The 18,146-nt window shown below is 48.9% G+C and overlaps 1 protein-coding gene across 2 annotated transcripts; it reads left to right on the top strand.

The window, feature by feature from the left end:
• The first annotated feature begins 1,693 nt into the window (after nt 1-1,693).
• CYSLTR1 (cysteinyl leukotriene receptor 1) lies at nt 1,694-16,817 on the top strand. Of its 2 annotated transcripts, XM_074882849.1 has the most exons (3): nt 1,694-1,791; nt 6,730-6,977; nt 13,715-16,817. In XM_074882849.1, the coding sequence occupies exons 2-3, from the start codon at nt 6,922-6,924 to the stop codon at nt 14,790-14,792; spliced, it is 1,134 nt and encodes a 377-aa protein (XP_074738950.1). In that variant the 5' UTR covers nt 1,694-1,791; nt 6,730-6,921; the 3' UTR covers nt 14,793-16,817. The 2 variants fall into 2 exon arrangements, with proteins under 2 accessions (XP_074738950.1, XP_074738951.1); XM_074882850.1 differs by lacking the exons at nt 1,694-1,791; nt 6,730-6,977 and adding an exon at nt 9,528-9,565.
• Nucleotides 16,818-18,146: the final 1,329 nt, after the last annotated feature.

Genomic DNA, 18,146 nt, shown 5'->3' with positions numbered 1-18,146 from the left:
GTCCTGATAGAGCTAATTACTGCTTCCTCTTCCTGTTTTGCACATGTAACAAGTAAGTGCTTCAGCAGATGGGTGAGATAGAGCTTTCACTGTGCTGTCTCCATTATTTCACAAGTCACACTGCAGACACACCAGTCAAGAAATGAGAAATGTTCAGTGTCGCTTTGTGGGTGATACGTTTTCAGGCAAAAGCAGCAGAACATTTTCCCATTCCCGGAGGCTTCATCTATCAGGAGCTGGGAATTTTATTAACTCTCCTGGTTTTGTTAGAACTGATGTGAAATCTATATTATATGCAAATCTGTCCAAAGTATTCTATCATTCTAATATTTTTTTTCCAGAATGGAACAAACCTAAGGTGCATTTATTGGCCCTTAGACTGGAACTGGGTGTGAGGGTCTATGCAGGTCAGCAGTGACTTTAGGTTTCATAATCTGGGTTACTGGGACTCTGTCCAGGTGATCTGAACTAGCGTTTACTTTCAAACTGACAAAAGGTTGTGTTTCAATTTTCTAGTTTTGTTTCAGATACTGACACTAGCTTTATTACTTCTTACCACCTTTTTTTTTTGTAAAAAAATATTCTGATGTACAAATTTTTAAAAATACAATAGTCTATCAGAGTATTTTGTTACAGTTTTTTCCCCACCCACAATAGTAAAGTAGCATTTTAACTCACTGATGTTCATAGCAGAGCTTTCTGATTACATAAACTACCAGGGTTCTTTTTCTCTGAAAGATGAGAAAACAAACTTACTCCTGGAAAATTCAACAGTGCAAAAGAAAACATTTCTCATGGGGAAATTTAGCTTTAATCTTCCTTTGGAAAGTAATCCAAAAAGCTGGAAATAGTATATGCAAGTTGACTTTCTCTTTTTGGAAAGGGAATGGAATAAACATTATGAAAATATGTGAATTTTTGGCATCAAAATTATTTCGGGGCTTGTATCACTTGGAAATTTTTAAAAAATCTAAACTGAAAGGCAAATTGATGTTCATTACTGAATCTTAACATTGGTAAAAGAGACACCTTACAATTAACTAAATCCATATTTATCTAGTGCCTCATTTGATATACATTGCTGTTAGGTACTTGAGGATGGCCAGATAATTACCTATGTCACAATATCAGTCAAGTAAATTACCACAGAACATCAGAGATCATGTTAATCTACTTGTATTTAAATAAAACTGTAGGCCCTGCCAACGGGCTTCCAGCAGAGGCTTTTCTTGGGAAACACCCACCCAGATAGGAACCTGCCTTCCAACAGAGCAGTTCCCCGTTACCTCACGAGCACACCCCTGTGGAAATCAGCCCCAGGTTTTCCTTCACACTAGATCACTTCATGCCAGGGCTGCTTCAGGGACTGACTTTAGCGTGGCCGGCAGATCCCCACCATCCGAGTGCTCCGTCTTTGGGAGGCATCCAGGGTGTTGGCTGAGCCCGGGAGCATCCCTCAGGCTCCCCGGGGTGAGGGGAGCGAGACCTGAGCACCAGTGGAGGCCTTTGTGATTTACACCTTTGGATAAGCTGGTCATTTAAAATTTGCCAGATGTTCTACTATTACAGGTTGACACATTGGAACCGTAAAAAACCCCAAGGAAATCCAGCTTTTTGAATCAGCAGTCCAAAAGTCTTCATGATATCTTTAACTCTTCTCTTTTCTAAGGTGGTTAGCTGTGCACGGGGCTCAGGACGCTAGACACTGGGAATCCCTGCCTGCCATCGCACGCAGCAAGACCTGGAGGTGTTCAGCATCTGGCAAGGCCAATCCACGATGCCTACAGAAAGGTAAAAATCCAAACCTTCTCTTTTAAAAACACGTATGGAGTGTGATGAATACGATCAGCTGGTTGCACACGAACCAGTTCTCATGGCTTGCTGAGGTCCTTCACCAGCTGAACCACAGCAAAAGGACGTCTCTGGGTCCTTGTCTGGAGTTCTGGCCCGACAAGTCCATCCTTTCATTTTCCACAAGGTGAAAGGTTCGGAGCAGGTTAAGGGGTCCCTAAAAGCCCAACTTCCAGAAGTTTTCCCTGGCAGAAGACCCTGAAATTACTGCTCCCTGTCCCAAAGACCCCTCCAAACCCAGGTGTGGGTCAGTCTAAGGGAGAGTGGACATGCACCCAGCTGCAGGAACACCATGAAGCCCTTTGGCTGCAGCACCCCAGGGAGGTGGAGGCAGCCCCATACCTGTACCTGGACCTCCGCAGCAGGGGCCACAACCTCTGCTCCACTTCTTAGAAAAGGCAGCACAAACTCTCACCCTTTGGTTTGCATTTTGAGTGGAAACCACACGAACCCTGTCATCTTCAATGAAACACAAACATTGTTCCCTGGCTGATGTCTTCTGTCATTTCCCAGATTAGTCAGCCATCCCTGTTACTGCCTCCTTTTGTGAAGAGATTTGTGCCTGTGAAAATAACATAATTCTCCAAATATTTAGGCTAACAACGATAGGATTGCTGAATGCTGTCCTTGCAGTCGTTTCTGACAGTAATTTATTTTATTCATCCCAGGAGAGCAAGTGCTTTAAACCAAAAAATGCTAACTAGAGACAGTGCTGAAGATGTTCTACCATCTCACCCAAATTTGCATCTTGTCTCAGTCCTCCTTTCCACAGCAGCTAGTTAAAAGTGTTGTATTTGCAGTAGGATTTGACCAACAGCTTCATGATCTGAGAGAGTGACAAGGGCTGAGGTTTTCTTGGCAGAAAGTTCCCCAGCTCCATTCTTCTCCCACAGAAATCAGGCGAACGGGGAGCTTCATTGGTCTCCTATGGCTGGGATGGAGCAGCTTCTCACAGCTGCCAGGATGGGCCATGCGTATGAACATTGATCCCTAAAAAACAAGTGGAAGGCAGAGCCAGTGCTGGAACTGTGACATCAAGTCTCTGTGTCAGGTCCAGAGAAGAAACAGAGACATGTCTTGTAGGGTCTAGGTGACAATAAGCGATAGTCCCCTGGAAAATCAGGTCCTCCTGGGTGGAGGCCCTTGCAGGAACTTTTATAGCAAGAACAGAGCAGAAAAGGGATTGTATATCCTTGGCAAGAAGCAGAAATTACTTTTCCAAATAAGGCATCACGTTTGCAAGCTTGATGAAGAACAAGGGAGGGATAACCCATCTGGCTCTGGCCACTGATACCATCATTTCTTGGTTGTGGTTTTTTGCCACCAAACACACCAACTCAGCCAACCTGGGGGCTGACTCCGGGCTCACCATCGCTCAGAAATGGAGGGGATAGCCCTGACTGAGCAGCTCCTGCACAGATGTGAAGCAAAAGCCACTTGTTTCAGGCTGACTACAGGCTGGCAGGCACCAAGGCACGGAAATTGTTGCATAAAAAAGACTCTTCATCTCCTCTCACACTTGGGTAAAATCTCCAAACCTTCCATTTCTCTGCAACTTTCCCATCCCTTTGCAATGGGAGTGTCCCCCATCAATCCAGGGCCACCATACAAACCAAAACCTTTCTGTGCCCCGTTCCTCCTTTATTTCCTCCGCTTTCCTCATGGGCTTTATTTCATCCACGTCAAGGGAAGGACGTGCCTGGGTTGATGAGTCCTCCCTCAGCAGAGCACAGGGACCGCAGCTATGCACTTTCCAGGTTGGGGCTGGCTTGAAGCCAGAGCAGGCAGAGCTGTGCCCAGGTCCCCATCCCCGATCCCAGAAAAAGATCTCTTTTTCCCTAGAAAGTGCATCTGGCAGGTGACATGGCCACTGGTCATTCTCCCCCAGTGCCACAGAGCCCAGCCTATGCTAAATAACTTTGAGTGAGTGTGAAATGAAGTTGAGATTACCACCCTTTTCACACAAAATTCAAAGAGAAACAACCTATTTTAGGAAGTCCCAGGAGAGGAAAGAAACAGCAACCTGTTAAAAGGATGTTTGCTTTATCAGGAAACGCTGTCTTTCTGATGTCTCCTTCTTAAATAGCCACTGTGAAGGCAGTTGCCAAAGCTGGAGAGCTTTTTCACTCAGGCTGCAAACTATTTAGGTGTTTAGGAAGGTTGCCTGGAACTCCAGCAGTAAAGGAAGCAGCAGTCAGTGCGCTGGATTGATAGGACATTTATGATATTTAATGAAGGGCTCAACATCTTGGAGTCTGGTGTCTGACTGGAGCTGCAGGCAGTCAGGATCCAGGAGAAGGTGGCAGTGGAAGGTCAGTCAGTGCTAGTGGCCACTTACCTTAACCCTAAAGCATGAGCAGGCTTTTTCCAGATTTGGACGGTCCCAGACAGACCTCCAAAGCCCGTACCCCTAAATTGTGCCTTATCCCATTGTCCTGTGAAAAGGGAATCAAACCAATTTACAGCCTAAGCATCAAATTGCTCTTAATAAGCGCTAACAGAACAAATCTTCAGCCTCCAGATGTCCGCCAAGCCATTAAAATTTGTGTTGTTGTTAATTAATAATCACCTTCCTATCAGGGAAAGTCTTTCCCAGAGGCAAAAGGTATCTTATCTAGGCAAGTTCTTCTGGTGAAATACTGAAAGAGCTGATGCCTCCGATGCAGTCACGGCTCACAGGGATCTGCTGACTTACGGGAAGTGCCAGCAATTAGCACCATCACTGTGGCTGTGAACATCTGCCGCATCACTCGGCTTTCTAAAGGGCTCTGAAACTCCCAGGGCAAGGAGGCTGGTTCCTCCCCTCGGCACGGGGGGGTGTGTTTTACTAACGTAGGTAAGTGACCCCTTCCAGACACATCTTGCGTCTGGGTCCCTAGTATGGCCGAATTCAAATTGTCGCTTAATTAGCCCAGACTTTTAGCGACTTTGAAGGAGAGCGAAGAAATCACTTTATGCCATGTTAGAAGTGAAATGACAGGTTACAGCCACCTTCACCCAGTCCCAAATCCTGAAGTGCAGCCCTCCTTCCCTTGCTGACCTCCATCCCTCTCCCAAAATGCTCTACAACTCTCTTCCTTCTTCTTTATCTCTTTATCTCCAGCCTTCACTCCATCCCCACCCCCATCATGCAAGTTTTTAGGGGTTTCCCTTCTCTTTCAGACTCTGTCACTCCCTTGTGTGTTTTTTCACACTGAGGTCTCTCAGCTCCGGTAGTTTACTAACTTTCTGCTCACAACTCCCCCCTCATCCTCCTCTGCTTCATGTTCCTCTGAATTTACAGCTTCTTACCTTTTTTCCAGCCCTTGTTTCTTTGAGCTCCCACGTCTAAGCAGGATCTCTACCCTCAGGACACAATGTTAATCTTGGCAGCTGTGCTAGACAAAACCATCCTTGATCCTGCCACCTTCTCTTAATCATTCCCCACACTTTCAGCACAGCACACCCACACTGCAGACCCAGCCCCTCTCCTCCTGACCCATCCTCAGCCTCCAAGAACAGGTTCTCACACTCCACACCACGAACCTGGATTTCCCAAAGCCTCCCCATCCGCGTAGTCCTGCCTGGGCTAATTCTGCAAGCCCAACCCCTTGTGAGAGGTCATGTGTAACCTCATTCTCCAGACCTGATGGAGATCGCTTTGTGGGGGGTCTTCTTCACACCCACTTCTCTGGCAGTGCATCCAGGGGCTTCTTTGGGGGGTCCTCCCCTTCCCTTGCCCTCCTCTGGGTATCTCCCCTGTCCACACTGGGCCTTTATCCATACATGTTCTTGTTGCCATCTCCTCCATCCTTTGAACAGCCCCCTCCCAATTCCTTGTCTAACCTACTCTGCATCATCTTGAGACTTTGAATTGTTGGTCCCCGTGACACGTTAGCTCGGTTTAGACCCCAGCTTACAGGAAGGCTCTAACAAACCAAGCAGGGGAAGAAGAGCAAGGAGGTGACCTTGTGTGGTGTGTGAGAGACACCACACTGATGCCACTTCCCTGAAGCACTCCGCCCTGAGTGCCCTGAAGATCTTCCCCTGCACAAACTGGGGGAGCAGAGTCATCGTGGCCTGTCCCCCCAAGCAGTGCTGGCTGTCCCCAGACAGTTACCCACAGCCCCACAGCCGAGGAGGTCTGCTCTGTCCTCTCTTGGGCTCTGCATGCCATGGATCCAGCCTTTCCCTGGAGTGCAGAGGTCCCCGTGGTGCATGGAGGTGTCAGGGTCGGTGACCTGCTCTTAGGAGTCCAGTGAGGAAACCCTCCCCACGCCAAAACTCTGGCTCTTCTGCAGCACATCTGGAGCAGCAGCAGCCTCCTTGATCCCACAGCAACCACAGTCTGACCTTGCAACTAGAAATCTTCTTGTTCTGGAGAGTAAAGAGTGGACAAGAAAAGAAGAAGGAACAGAAAAAAAAAGGAGAAGGAATAACAAAACTGAGTAGCAAAAAGCAGAAGGAATAGCAAAAAAGCTACCAAAAAAAAAAAAAGCAGAAGGAATGGCAGAATGGAGTAATACCAAAATGTGCACCACAACTAAAGCAGACTACAGAACCAATTCACAGAGTAGGAGATCACAGGCGGGGCAGGGTTGCCCAGTCTTGGAGGCCCTTGGACCTCCATCCTTGAAAGTCCTCAAGACCAGGTGGGATAAAGCCCTGAGCAGCCTGGCCTGGCCTGGTTTGGGCAGGAGGTTGGACTAGAGATCTCCTGAGGTCCCCTCCAACCTGAATTATCCCATGATTTGACTGTTCCTAATGTGCTGCCAGGTGGCTGCTGAGGGACAGTCAGGCTTTTCTGTGCATGGGGTAGGCAAGGAAGGCGGGGAGGGCTCTCAGGAAGGGCAGATGGACGAGGTGTACTTACTTCTCACACACCTTCACTGTTCATAGAGCACAAAAGAGGAACCGTCACCTCCACAGCACCACGGCTTTGTCTGAAAAGCAAGTCTGCACATTCTGGGTGTGAGAAGGTGCCAAGGACCTGCAACAAAAGTGCAAATTGCTGGGTTCAGTAGAAAAACCTTCTGGGACATACTGGGGTGGAAAAGATGCAAGTGAAAGAGGAAGAAAAGAAGACCTGGCATGGCAGCTGGAGGAAGCAGGCACAGCTGCAGTGCTCGGTACTGCAAAACCTCCGGGTGAGTCTGTAATGGGTCTGTAATGGGTCTGTAATTCCTGTGCCAGGTGGACAAGGGCTTTGTCATCATACTCAGCCCATCCCCAAGCCTTTGCTTTCCCTGTGTGATGTAAAACAGTGAAGAAAGGAGAGTAAGAGCATGGCGAACAGCAGCTTGCAGTGGCTGAGGGCAGTGACAAGTACAAAACCAAAACCGTGCAGCCCCGGCAGAACCTGCCATAACAGAGTCTCCAAAGAGACCACCACCCACCTACCCCCCGCGAGAGCAGACGCCCACGTGCTGTTGATCTTATTTGTGATTCATTCCTAAAGAGCAATCATGACTTGCTTGACATGGTGGCATTTATTTCGTTCTAAACCATTGACTTAAAAGGTTTGAGGTGGCAAAATGTGTAATTAGTGCTCTCCAGCAGCCTTTCCCCAGCAGCTGTTTGGCTCTGGACCCTTCCAGCTCTCCCAGCACAGCACCTGGATGCCACCTCCCCACCTCAGCACTGGCACGGGGCTACGCTTGGCTCTGGGTTGTGCTTGCTGGCCCCATTCCCTGCCCCAGGCCAAGGCTCTGGCACTCACCCCTCTGTCACTGACTTGGGATCCACTCCCTGTTAGTGAGAAAAAGAGGGTTTGGGAAGCCCTGGAGCCCAGACATCCCTGCGCAACCATCAGTGGGGGTTTTCTAAATGTTATCACCCAGTGTTGTGCCAGAACTGAAGATGCAGAAGCAGCCTACGAGAATGCAAAGAGCTGGGACAACTTCACGATCCTTTCCCTCTGGAAAGAGCCAGGGGCCGTGCCAAGCCACGTGCAGGGGCAGCGGGGTCCGAGGGGCTCACGGGGGAGGCAGGGCTGGAAACAACCGCTCTGCCTCTCCCCACACACCTTCCCCCCCATCTCTCCCCAGCCCCTTACGCTGCGATGGGGTGCATCCCATGCCAAGTGGGGAGAGCAAGTCCTATAGCGGGGATGTTTCCTTCCTACACTGAGCACTGCTAAATAACACTGTGGGGAAACCTGCTGAGCAGAAAATGGGCCACGGACAGGAGCAGCCTCGGGGACCCCTGGACAGGGTCACGCACATGTCCTTCATACCACAGAGGTACCATGAGAACAGGAGGACGTGGAGGCACATACACCCCGTGAGCAGAGAGCAGCCTTTACAGGATCTCTTGGTTTCTATCTTTTTTTTTCTACCTGCCACTTTGGAAGTTAATTCTGAAGAAGTATATTTACTCAGTATTATTTCCCATGAGAAGCTAAAGCTCAATATTAGACTTACTACTGGAGGTCAGCTGGGATCACATGGAAGAAAATTACCTTTCTGTGTCCCTGATGAGCATCAGAGCTATTCCCTGGCCAGCGCAGCGTCCCTGTGTGACCCTCCCACTGCAGGGAAGGGCTGGCAGGGTGCTGTGCTCCTCCCCATCCCCTGCACGGACACGGGGGCTGCGGGGCTGACGATGCTGCAGGGCCAGACCCAGCTCTGCGGGTCTTAGTGGTCAAGATCACCCTGGCCATACCTTTGGGAACCCCGATTCTGCAGAAGGGAGGGTGATGCCACCACTTCCCAGGACAGCACAGGGGCAAAGTTTGCCCCCGAGTGGAGGAAAAATCTCTTTTGGTGCAGATGTTGGTCCGGTGCATCCAGAAATCAGCACAGAGCACGTTTGCCTGTGATCTTTTTTTTTTTTAATAGGTGAGCAGCGGAGTGCTTGGAGGCTCCTCAGCATGTAGGTGGTGATTTTTCAGTAGCCAGCTTGCCACGAGGTGGAAAGATCAGCCTCCACCAGTGCAATTTCTCAGCACGCAGTAACTAGCCAAGCGCACCAGGGGTTTTATGGGGCACCCAACTGTCCCACAGCCAAGGTTGCCCCACTGGCACTTGCCCCCCACCCCGATGCTGTCAGGCTACGGCTGTTTCCCAGCCGTGTGCTTCATCTCTTTGGATCCCATCCGGGTGAACCACGCAGCCAGCCTGTCCTCGCTCACCTAGAGAGCACATAACTCCAAAACCAGCCATCGAAATGGAGCTGGGGCCAAAAAAAAGACTCAAAATTTGGCCGGGTAGTAACCCAACCCCGCAGCACCATGCGAAAGCTGGGGTGCCTTTTTGACAGGAGCTCCTGGGGTCACCACTTACAGCTCCAGCCCCTTGACAAGGAGCTGGACGGGGCCATATCTGGGCTCACCGGCACCAGGAGGGTCCCAGAAGCCGGGGATGGGGACAGAGGGTTTTCACGGCGCGTTATCCCAGCAGGGCTATTTTGGGTGCAACTCGGGGGCACCCCCACCCTAGACAAAGCCTTCCCCCCAGCCCTGCGGAAAGCTGCCGGTTCCCCCAGTCCCGAGGGGTACAGCCCCGCCGTGACCGGGGAGGGGGGAGCAAACGGGGTCCCCTCCGCCTCCCCAGCGCACACCAGTTCCCCCCGAGGGCAGCGGGAGGCCGGAGCGGGGTGGGGGGAGCCCGGCGGGGCGATGCCGGGGGCGGGCCGGGCCCCTCCCCGGGGCGGCCGGGGCTGGGGAGGGCCGAGCCCCGGCTTAAGGGCGGCGGAGGGGCGGCCCGGGAGGAGCTGCGCGCCCGGCACCGCTCCGGTGAGTCCTCGCAGGCGGGTCGGGACGGGGCGCCCCGAGAGCCGGGGCGGGTGATGGGTGCTGCGGGGAGCCCCGACGGGGTCCGGGCGGGTGATGGGCACTGCGGAGAGCCCCGACGGGCCGAGGTGGGGGGGCTGTGGGAAGCCCCCAGAGCCGGGGCCGGTGATGGGCTCTGCGGGGAGCCCCGACAGGACGGAGGAGGGGGGCTGCGATGTCCCGGTCACAGGGAGTGGTTTGCAGTCAGGCTGAATACTCACAGAGCTCCGTTATACCGTGTGGTACTAATGAGCTGGGTCATTAATTAATAAACCCAGCTGCTGCTTGCTTCGATTATTCGCTCTGTTCCTCTTTCTAAGCCCAACCCGGGTCCCCCTCGCAGAAGGGGTTTTACGCTTGTGAAGCGCGGTCGGTGTTTGAGGCATTTCCTTACGCCTCTTCCACCCAAGGTTAAACTCAGCCCGTGTCAGCTCTGAGCGTTCCTGAGAGCTGGTGGGGGCTTTAGGTCTGAGCTTGAGCCAAACGACGCTGTCTTCCTTGGTGGTATGCTTTTTGATTGTGTAATTAAATGGAGTATAATTTACTTAACGACCAACTAGAAATCCAGCTGTGCTGCATGAGACTTGGAGAACAGCAGTTGGTTTGGGGTTTTGCTTAGTTTGGGATCCTTTTCTCACCCAGCCATCGCTGCTTCCTCTCGCTTGTGTACATTCCTCATGAGCTGAATTCACCAGCACATAAATAAATGGTTCAGTGAACCACCACTAAACAAATGAAAAGTGGCAGAAATGATACTTGTCTTCATGGTGTGAAGCCTCAGCTAGGAAATGGTGTTTTGTGGGGTTTTTTGTTTTTTGCAGATGCATTTCTAGGTGTGGAGCTCTTACACTTCAGCTATCCGCTTCAATATTGTAATCATCAGTTTTCCTTTTGGTTACAAAAGATGTTTTTAATTATGTTTAGAAATATGCTAGATAACAGGTCTCAGCCACCTTTTAGACAGATGCCTCGCACAGGTGTTCACCGGCTACTGATGTCTTTAAGAATAGCAGCTGAAAGCCTGAAATTTAGTCCCCCAAGGAGGTAAAAAGTTTATAATCCAGCTCAATACCATTTCAGAAGCATGCACAAATAGGCACAGAGATTATATAAGGAAGTTTATCTAGTGAGCGAGCGATGGGCTGAGCCGTGAGCTGCTCTCTCTCGGTTACCTCGCGGGCAGGATAGCTGATTATCCTGCAGGAGAGTAGCGGGACCTTCTGCAGACACCCCTCGCTAGTGGCACAAAGAAAACATGACCCAAAACTTGCTGTTGGGAAACGCAGGTCCTGCCCGCGCTGCCCAGCTCCCCCCAGCTTCTCCATCTGCAGCCTCTTCCCTTCGCTGAGCGTTACATCACATTACTGCTTTTAGTTATACATCTGCTTTTATACTGCTATACTGCTTTTAGTAATTACATCTCATTATCCGCGGGGTTGGCCACGCAGCCTGGTTTGTCCCATTTTCTGCTCCTTTTTCACACTGATCATAACTGCCCAGAGGTGCAGGCGGATGAGAAAAAGCCTCAATGTGCTAAAGAGATCGTTCCAGCCCCTTAATCTCAAACATCTTGGTTGTGTTGGTCTTTTTTTTAATGTCTGAGAAAGAACTGATATGTGAAGCCTTGGTAAATACAGAGATTTTTATCTATGTGAGTTTTCATGACATAACTAAGCTGCTAATCTCGATGTGTTTGTACGGTGCATAGCACAGCAGGGTTTTGCTCGGTGAGGCTGTTCACTGGGCTTTAACCCAGAGGTAAAAGTAGCAGTAATAAGAGCTTCATCACCTGCATCAGATTATCTTGACAGATAAAAACAAGGAAGGGGATCAAGCTGCTTTTTTCAGAGAATATTGCGCTGCCTGCCACTCCTAAGCAACTGGTTAAAATCAGACCAACGTTACCGCAAACTTAATTTTAGCCCTATCTTGGAGATTTTCAAACGTTATTGGGTGTTGCTCTTTTCATAACTTGAACAAGTCCCGAAGTGAAGACCTCGGGCCAGCGAGGATGCCGGCGGTGTGGGATGAAGGCTGGATCTCTCAGCATCTCCCAGAAGAGCCAGGGCTCGGTCTCTGCGGTGCCTGGCGGAACAGCAGCTCCGTGTTGCTGGCTGGCCCTGGCAGAGGAGAGGTGGCTGGAGTCACAACAAGCTCACAGGAGGGATGTCTGGTGGTGGTCAGACCCGCTCCAGGATTTCTGTCGTGCATGTGTGAGGAGCCCAGGCTCACACAAGCTGGGGCTGAGGTCTGGATTCTGCCACCACCAGAATCAGGCTCCCGAGAGGCAGCTTTTTTGGGGCAGGGAGGGGGCACAGCTGCAAACTCACTGCCTCTCTCTGCTGAACAGGTTATTTGCAATGAGCATCACTAGATAAGCTTAATTTATGCAAGCTGAGGTGACCTGTAAGTGCTGATGCACAATATGCTGGTGTAGGGCTTTGGCAGAGCAGGGTAGAGCTGTGCTGGGGCTTGGGCTGCCTCTTCCGGCCAAAGACTTCTGTGCAGTCGCGCTTGCACACCCCTATGTCTCCACAAATAGCCCACGGGGAAAAAAGTATCCTCTCTTGTGTCAGGTTGTGCCACCTCACTGATATCTGTTGAGCTTTAATGTATGTTGTTCATTGCACATAATCAAAGAGTACAAACTCCCATATAGCTGAAACCTGGAAGCCTTGAGCATCCCAGGGCGGCTCTGAATTCCCAGTAAATCCTGGAGAGAGACAGAGACTCTAATGCTGCCAGACTATTTTTATGGATGAAAATACATACCCTTTAACATCACTTTTGAACGCATACCCACATATATGGGTTCTCATAACCGATCTTGTCCCAGCTGGTGCTTTCATCATTGTTTTTCTTAAGTCCTGTTATTTCAGTTTGCAGATATCCTGTAGTTCTGATCACCAGCGTTTTTCCTGGTCTCAGACTGCAAGTGAGATTCTGTGTTTGAACCATTAGAAATTGAAAATGAATGGGAAAAATACGTAAGTGTGTATTTTTCTCTTGCTTTACTTTAGGACAACCCAAATTAAGAGTGTCGTGTCTCACTGCACTCCAATACCAAAAGGAAACAATAAAATTTCACCAAAGACTGGCTGAGTGGATCCAAAAACCCTCCCTGGCTGTAGGGTCTGACCACTCTGGAGAGCCCCAGACCTGCTAATGTAAATCGAAGCAATGTGCAAAAGCAAACCCAAGAAGCAGCCCTTCGCTAGGGAATTCCGGCGATAGCAGAGATGTCTCCAGACCAGGAGGTTTGTCCTCCTTGACATGAACCTCCCTGCAGCTTCCCCCGCCGTCTGCCGGGCGCTGCAGCAGTGCCAGGGGAGCTGGAGCCCTGCAGCATCCTCCGCTACAGCAATTGTTCCTGGTCGTCAGATATAATAGGTGATATCTTTTCCAAAGTCAGTAATTACACCTAATTATTAACAAAGCAAGTTTAAAAAATGGTGCTACCTGTGAGCAGAGGAGAGAAATGCAGAATCTGGGGAGCCGACAAATGTTTGGTCGTGCGCTGAGCAGCCTCTGGCTTGGAATCATCTTCCACCTTCTGAGCAAAGGTTTTGGGCTTTTTTTTAATTATTTCTTTTTAAGCAGTTTTCCTTTACTGTTTCAGAAACCTTCTTGTAGACTTTCTCCTGCAGTGTCCTGTCCTTACGCAGGCAGGCGAGGAGGTGGGGCACAGGGAGGCAGCAGTTGCCAGGAGGTGCGGAGAGGCAGGACTGAACAGTCGTTAGAATCCAGATCTCGTCTTTATATTTTAAATTGCACATTGCTATTGCCACATTCGTCATTTCTCTCTGCTGTTTTAATGAGTAGCTACCTCAGTTTGCGAGGAGTTAGAGCTTTTTGGTAATTCAGTGAAAGAAGGATGCTGCTAGTACTGAGGACTTAGGAAAATGTGACTCACCTTTACCTCACCGGTTGTTGGTACCAGGTTAAGAAAGGTGGTTGTAGTGGGTAGTTATAACATGGACCTGCACAGATCCACATCCCTTCCCAGCTGTTCTCTCCTGTGTAAGAGAAATGATAAGTTTTTCCTCCTATTTAATAATGGCGTTTTATTTTCACATGCTGCTTACATATCTCATCTGAGTTGTTCATCCTTAGGGCTGACATTCCTCGCTGGGCGGAATCGGTGCCTCAGCCAGGCAACATGATGGCGCCGTTCGATAACCTGTCGTGCCATCACTCCATCGACGACTTCCGAAACCGAGTCTACTCCACGCTCTACTCCATGATCAGCATTATGGGCTTTGTCGGCAACGGCGTCGTGCTGTACGTCCTCATAAAAACCTACCGGCAGAAGACAGCCTTCCAGGTGTACATGCTGAACCTGGCCGTGTCCGACTTCCTCTGCGTGTGCACCCTGCCCCTGCGTGTCATCTACTACGTCCACAAAGGGAACTGGTTCTTCAGTGACTTCCTATGCAGGGTCAGTTCGTACGCGCTGTACGTCAACCTGTACTGCAGCATTTTTTTCATGACTGCAATGAGCTTCTTCCGTTGCATAGCCATTGTTTTTCCAGTCCAGAACATCAATTTGGTAACGGAGAAGAAGGCTAAATTTGTCTGCGTCGGCATCTGGATTTTTGTCACCCTGACAAGCGCTCCCTTCCTGCGAAACGGGACGTACCAACATGGCAACAAGACCAAGTGCTTCGAACCCCCAGAAGACTCTCAGAAGACCAATCTAGTCGTGATCCTGGATTTTATTGCCCTATTCGTGGGTTTCATTTTTCCCTTTATTGTCATAACTATCTGCTACACCATGATCATAAGGACCTTACTGAAAAATTCCTTGAAGAAGAACCAGGCTAACCGCAAGAAGGCGGTCTGGATGATCATCATCGTGACGGCCACCTTCTTGGTGAGCTTCACCCCCTACCACATTCTGCGTACGATCCACCTCCACGTGCTGCGGCTGAAGAATGCCAGCTGTGAGGATGCCATATACCTACAGAAATCAGTCGTGGTAACGCTCCCCTTGGCAGCTGCCAACTGCTGCTTTGACCCACTTCTCTACTTCTTCTCAGGGGGCAACTTTCGGAAGAGACTTACCACGTTTAGGAAGGCTTCTTCCTCCAGCATGACACAAGCCTTCAGGAAAAAGTTCTCCGTAAAAGAGAAAGATGAGGAACCCTTTGGAGAAAGCCATAGGGAGAACGGAAGGGCGGCCCCTTCATAAGGAGGCTAGACCTTCCCCTAAGATCTCAGATAGGCAACAGAGATCTCAGAACTCTTCCAGAAGACACGATGGAGACTTGCAAGCCTTCGTCGCAATTAAATATGTAATAATAATGGTGGACGGTTCATGTTTTTCTACTTGATGGTACAGCCAGTGCCAGGGATGGCCAGCCCCTTCCCCAGGAGCACTGCTTGGACACCTGCAGCCACTTAGGATGGAGGAGCCACCACCAGCCGGCACCAGAAAACTGCTGATGTGATGATAAACTCGCATAAACAAACTCTTCAAAGCCTGTGTTTGGGCATTTGCTTCATTTCACCACTCTACACAGAGTCTTAATTCTCCGAGTCAGTGGGAAATGTAAACACAACGTTTGCTGTACGTGGCGCTCGGAGAGCTACTGACAAATAAAGAGGGCAGAGTTTTCACTGCATCTTCAAACAGCCACTAGATTATTTACAGAGCAGAGGCCAGGACAATTCCTGCCCTGTTCCCAGCTGCTTCTGCTTTGGATTTCAGTTTTCACGAGAATTTTGTGTGTAAGACTTGCAGGGTTGGTACCTGGGTCTGCAAATCCAGGAACTTGGGCTTGAGCCCCTGTCCCACCCCAAAGGAGCAGCTCTTCAAACATGCTTTTTTGGGCAGTAGATCTGCCAGCATTTTCTGAGTTTCTAGAAAAATCTTGCCTGTTGGAGCAGTTTTAAAATTGCAGTATCCTAGTGTGTGTTTGAAAGTTATTTCAGTGGGACTGGTCCTGTAGGTGATGGCTGCAGGATCTGCATTAATACTCCAATTCTTTGGGGGTTTTATTCAGGTTGACCATGGGGTGTTTTTAAAAAAAAAAAAAAGAAAAAGTCCCTTTTAAAAATAGCTATATATAGTATTTGTTCCTGTTCAGGAGTGTTCACTTTGCTAACACCTTGCAGAAAAGAAGCAACCTGAGGCCCTTGGAAAGATCTCCAGGAAGACCTGGAGATCAGGAGTCTGAGTGCAGGTGAGGTATAAGTGAACCTTATTTTGAGTACAGTATGGTGAAAAAACAGATTGGGCTGTGTTTCTTATGTAAAGAAAAACTTCAAAATCTTGGACAGAAGGAGACATTGCTGTGCTTTTCCAGTGAACCCATGGAAAAGTAGCGCTGCCTGCCTTTTGCTGGAGCAAAGCCCAGCCCGAGATGCGTGATACATCAAGACAGAAATAGAAATTCTTGTAGGATTAAGACTCTTAGTTGGAAAAGTGGTTAATAAATGAATAGCAAGTAAGTTTTGATATGGTAGTTATGAAGTTACTTGATGTTAAATAAAGAAAACAGTTTTAATACTGTAGAATAAGAGTGAGCAAAAGGAGTTTGGCTTGGGGGCAGGTGTCTGCTTGAAAAATTATCTTTACAGATACACAGAAGAGTGTAAATTCACTCTTTACACCACAGTCTGCATATCCCTGGGTCAGCAAAAGGCACTTAAAGCAAATTCACCTGCAGAACAATTTATGGATGTGGATTTTCAACATGAGATGAAACCCCTTGAGAAAATTTTAAGGATCTGTAAAGTGGAAGAGGGCTGAAAGCTGTTCATGTAGAGGAGTGTTACAGTTCCCCCTAAACCCACACGAGGGCAGAGCTTCTACTGCAAAGATGTAACTGTAGCCCGCTTTGAGAAAGTGTCAGAATTGGCTAAAACTTCCTTTCAGGGGTCAGCATTGAGTATTATAGTTATGTCTCAAGCATTAAAGGCATTGTGCAACTATAAATAGAAATCCTCATGGAAAACCGAGTTTCAGAATATGTAGAAATAATATGCTCATTCCCTAATTTTAAAATATTGTACAGTAAATCTATCTATATATATATATATATGTATGTTGCAAAGCATTTTTATTGTACCAGAGGTATTTTTTCTTTTTATCTTTTTTTTTCAATGAGACAATGGTTATGGCAAGAGAAATGACAGTGTTTTCTGTGCAATAGGAAAGACTATTTAAAAAGATTGCTAAAAATTAAATGAAAATGTTACAAGTTAAATTTTAACAATTACTGTTTTCTGTGTCTTATTTTAAAGTCTCTGCATACAGATTCTTCTTCCCTACAAGAGGTTTTTATCTATACACAGCACTAGAGAGTAATATTCACATAATAATCATTTATAATGATATAATAAAGACTTAAAGCAGCACAGAAGTTGCTGAGGGCAGTACCTGAAGCGGGCTGAGATGTTGGGGGACTTGCTGGCCCAGCCTCGCGGAGCTGGAGATTGGTCCAGCCAAACTGGCCTTTGCTGTAGCCCAACTCCACTGGACTCGGGGCACCGTCTGGGGCTGCTGGTGCAGGGACCTGTTTGAGCCAAACCTCTTCCGATGGCAACTGGGGTCTCGGTAGGTCTTGCAGAGGTGGAGCACCCCAACAAATAACAGCTGGGACCTCAATAAATTTGTATTTACAGATAGAAAATGTTCTTAAGACGCTCGGAGGGAAGGGATGCTTTCGGTGAGGACGATGTGTTTGGGTGTCCTGTGCGGTCACATACCACTCACAGGTTTCTGCACGGAAAAGTCTGCTGAGAATGGCATTTTCTACTTAGCTTTTCCCAAAATAGGTGCGGGATCTGCAGTGTGTTATTTAGTTATAAAACTCCAGACCATACTGGTGAGGAGGGAGCTTTGCCATCGGCTCGGCAGAACCCCAGCTCCAGGTGAGAGGTGAGGGCAGTTGTCCCCGGCTTGTGACATTGCCCTGTGGCACACAGAAAAGTGTCACCCTGGAAGCAAATGCTGATCAGGTTTTGCTCAGGAATAGGGAGAAATATGTACCAAGAAACAGGACCTGTTACAGTCATGAGGTGAGTTAGAAATTGTGGCATTTGTATGGAAGGGGAGGTGGGAAGAGGGGACCAGTGCCGTCCTGGTACAGTGTTGGTGTCAGAAATGCCTAAAAAAGGAAAGTGGGTGGTCAGTTTCTTGGGAGAAGCTGGACTTTTTTCTGCAGCATATGCTGCAATTTATGGTACAATAGTGTCCCCTAGTGCTGAGTTATTCCTGGAGCAACTGCCTGTTGCCTAATGAGGTTTCTTCTTTCTTTTTTTAGCTAGCCCAGTCTCACCTCCTCGCCTGGAACGTTGGCCTGTTTCCTCCAGCGTTGCTCACATTCGCTTCCCCCGCTCCCACCCCTGCCCGCATTTTATTTCATAATCTTTGGGTTTTCCCCCTCTGTCTCCATCCTGGTTTTTCCCATCTCCCTGAGGGATGCTCAGGCTGGGAATGAACCAGCCACAGAAGGGGTTCAGCAGCACGGGGACCCCGGCCTCGGCGCTGGCATCGAGCAGGGTCCCTCCTCCTGCCCCGGGCTCCAACAGCACCGTC

Source organism: Strix uralensis, chromosome 13 (genome assembly GCF_047716275.1).
Source record: "Strix uralensis isolate ZFMK-TIS-50842 chromosome 13, bStrUra1, whole genome shotgun sequence".
Classification (NCBI taxonomy): Eukaryota; Metazoa; Chordata; class Aves; order Strigiformes; family Strigidae; genus Strix; species Strix uralensis.
Note: the sequence above shows the minus strand (reverse complement) of the source record. Positions and strands in the feature narration are given on the sequence as shown.